Source organism: Arachis ipaensis, chromosome B02 (genome assembly GCF_000816755.2).
Source record: "Arachis ipaensis cultivar K30076 chromosome B02, Araip1.1, whole genome shotgun sequence".
Taxonomy (NCBI): domain Eukaryota; kingdom Viridiplantae; phylum Streptophyta; class Magnoliopsida; order Fabales; family Fabaceae; genus Arachis; species Arachis ipaensis.
This window is the reverse complement of record NC_029786.2, coordinates 78,772,858-78,776,325: the sequence shown is the minus strand read 5'-3', so window position 1 is coordinate 78,776,325 and position 3,468 is coordinate 78,772,858. Positions and strand designations below refer to the sequence as shown.

General features: G+C 30.2%; 1 protein-coding gene across 2 annotated transcripts in view; it reads left to right on the top strand.

Moving 5' to 3' along the window:
• LOC107625497 (bZIP transcription factor TGA10) overlaps positions 1,085-3,468 on the top strand; it is a gene marked incomplete in the record, with an annotated part of 9,921 nt that continues 7,537 nt past the window's right edge. Inside the window, 6 exon segments of one of the 2 annotated variants that reach the window (XM_016328143.2) lie at positions 1,085-1,504; positions 1,613-1,713; positions 2,252-2,346; positions 2,652-2,774; positions 2,979-3,047; positions 3,183-3,242. In XM_016328143.2, coding sequence (XP_016183629.1) covers positions 1,254-1,504; positions 1,613-1,713; positions 2,252-2,346; positions 2,652-2,774; positions 2,979-3,047; positions 3,183-3,242 — 699 coding nt within the window. 2 annotated transcript variants of the gene reach the window in all.

Genomic DNA, 3,468 nt, shown 5'->3' with positions numbered 1-3,468 from the left:
GAAGAAGAAGAAGAAGAAGGAAGTATCGTTTACAAGATTCGAGAGGGATCAAAGAATGTTAGGGTTAAATAGAGAGGAAGGAACCAAATTGGATTCAATTTCACAATTTTGTTAACTAAATTAGCTATTACACATTTATATAGCGTGACACATGATAACCACGTCAGCATTGAAACCGTTGAGTCATTACAGAAAAGATGCTCATTACTCAAAGACTACTATAATATTCAAAGCTCAATCTGAGGGACCATTATGATAAAATTAAAATTTCGAAGACTAAATTGAATAATTTCATAAATATCATAGGCTATTAAAATTTACTCAAGATATTTATGAGTTTGGTACTTTGGTATCAATAATTTAAGAAAATTTGTTTTTTAGTCTTATATACAAAAGTATAGAGAACTTTTTTTTAATAGTAAATAATTAAATATGCTCTTACCTTCTTAAAAAGAGAAGCAAATAGTGCATTATATTAAATTTTACCATATATAGACAACAAACTCTAAATCTTAATACTTATAAAAATCATGGGTTTACCAAACATTTTTATTTTTTATATTTCACCAAAACACAATAAGAGCGGAACCCAATATGAGGGCAACACAAGAAACCCAAGTCTTGTTTCCCATTATTACTCTTTACTCTTCATTGCAAAAGTGGTTTTTCAAAGTCATTTTTCTCTTCTCTCTTCTTCAATTCTATGGTTGTTTTTTTCCTTAACGGAGAAAGAGAAAGAAATTAAATCAAATACAGAGAATTAATGAGAAGAGCAGAGGATATCTTCATTGAACCGCTTTATCCATATAAAAAAGAACCAAAAAAGAAAAAGAAAAAAAGGGGGTCTTAGTTAGGACTTAGAAAAAAGTCATACATAAGGCACAACAATGATGAGAGAGAAAGTAGAAGAAGGAGAGAATAAGAGATATAAATATATTAAACAAACAGCATAAATTATTAAAATAGTATTTAAAAATTTATATTATTAATAAATATAATTTTAAACTTTTAAAATTTATTATTAATTTTTAAATTGAATGGATTGTTTTATATTAAAAAAGGCATTTGTCATTATGTAATTTTCTTTCTCCCCTCCTTTGCATTCAATTCCATTTTCTCTCCTTCATAACCGACTCTCTCTCTCCGCTCTCTTCTCTCTCATCTTTCTTTCTTTTCTCTCGTTGCGTGTGGGGAGAGGAAATATGATTTTAAGTGCAACAAACAGCACAAGATAGAAGGCGGTTTCACCATTAATGGGATTCTCTATAACTATTCAAGAACAAACACCACAAGAGGATCAAGAAGCAAAGCCTTTCATGGCTTCAAATAGTGGTAGTTTTAAGAGCATCAACTCAAGTACTACACCTACTCAACTTGAACCACTCCATCTACATCATAATCATCATCATCATCATCATAATCAAATACAAGAGCAACAACAACACCAAATTTCCTTCGGAATGATGCCATCTTCTTCTTCTTCATCTATCCCAGGAAACTATCTGTGAGTATTAGTAGTAGTCAGCAGTTAGTTTCACTCATCATCCTTCATGATCATACACTTTTAGTTTTTTATTTATTTGTTGATAATAATAATGAATTTATAACACAGAAACAGAGATTCCGGAGCTTATGATTTGGGTGAACTGGATCAAGCCTTTTTCATGTATCTTGATGGTCAGCCTGACCCCTCTACTGTTCAAGACCAAAGACGTGAGCTTCTAGAATTTTTTTTTTCCTTTAAAAAACAGCTGGTTTTTACTTCTAACAATTTGGTTGAAATTTTGAGAAAGCGGAGAAAACTTTTCTTCCTTGCTTTTTATTTCAGTTTTGGAGAGTAGAATATCTATATTCGGTTTTACGGGAGAATCTGAGAGGGGATATGGGTTGTTTATGGTTTGTTTTTGTTACAATAAAAACATGATCAGTAGAAGATACACACATATCATATCTGCCGTATTAGTACCTTCTTTGACCAGATCCCTCATGAAGAAGAATAAAATAAAAATAAAAATTAAAGGTCCTTTTTTGCAATATGAATTTTACACACCTGCTCCCCTTGGCCTCACACCTCTCTTGCTTAGCTTCTTGCTTTGTGTCCTTTAACATTATTATTAATATAATAAATATTAAGTACTATCAAGACATTTTAGTATAGTAAGTTGCTATTGTTAAAGTTAAATTTCATATATATTATAATTGATCATGCTGAACTCCTTATAATATATATTATTACATATGTTTGTCTCAGCAGAGAACTCATCATCTTCAGGAATGAGGCCACCAACTCTCAACATTTTCCCCTCTCAGCCTATGCACGTAGACCCCCCGCCATCCAATTCCAAGGTATAAAATATTCATATACTTATTAATTACTTCGCTTTAAAATATTTGTTTCAAAATGTTATTTTGTATTTAATATAAAGACAGCATTAATGAATTTTTTAAAAAAATTATAGGAGTTGAATAATCGTTAATTATATAGATGATTTTAAAAATTAACAATATTTAAATATTTATTTTTTGATAATTAATTAATTGTATATATATGATTCCATTTGCTAGAAAGCAGGTAAAAAGGTAATAGTAAATTAATGTAATTATGAACATTTAATTAATAAAGTGTATTTGTTTGTATTTGGAAAACACAGGCTACAACGGAATTGGCTTCTGCCCAAACCAATGGTTCCAAGAGGCCATCAGAGCCGTCCATGGAATCAACCAACCCGCGAAATAATGCCGCTTCTGCTCCTGAACCACCCAAACCTATAAAGGTACTTTAATTTTAATTATTTGTTTTTATATACTTTATAGTTAACAAATTTATAATAGTTTATCTAAGCTCAATTATAATCTATGATTTTTCAATTAATTAGAACAACAAGCGGAGAGTTGGTAGTAGCATATTTGAAACCTGTTATTTTATTATGTATTTCACTTATTAATATTCTGGTCAATGTGCACGTGTCATGGTATAGCGAGAGAACAACCGCAAGGGCACAACTTCAAGTTCTGAACAAGAGGGACCAAAAACACCAGATCCTAAGGTTAACCACCAACTGTTATTTTATTTATTTTCTCTTATCACTTCTGATGCTTTTTCACTGTAATAATAATTTTTTTTTTTTTAAATTTGAGTGAGAATTAATGGAGAGTATTTGCTTTTGAAACGTTATGCACAGACACTAAGAAGACTTGCCCAGAATAGAGAGGCAGCAAGGAAAAGCAGGCTGAGGAAAAAGGTTCAGTGAATTCCCTTTGATGATAGTTTTTATCTCAATTCTGAATTTCTATTGTTTTGCACATTTCTGGAAACATTTCTCAAACCGCACTCTATCTTATGAGAAACCTTTCACAAGTACTATGATCTCATTCTTTGATTTTACATATTTTTAAATGTTATAATTATAAATTATTAAAAATATACTTATTCATATAAACTTTTAATAGAAGTAATTTTATAATATT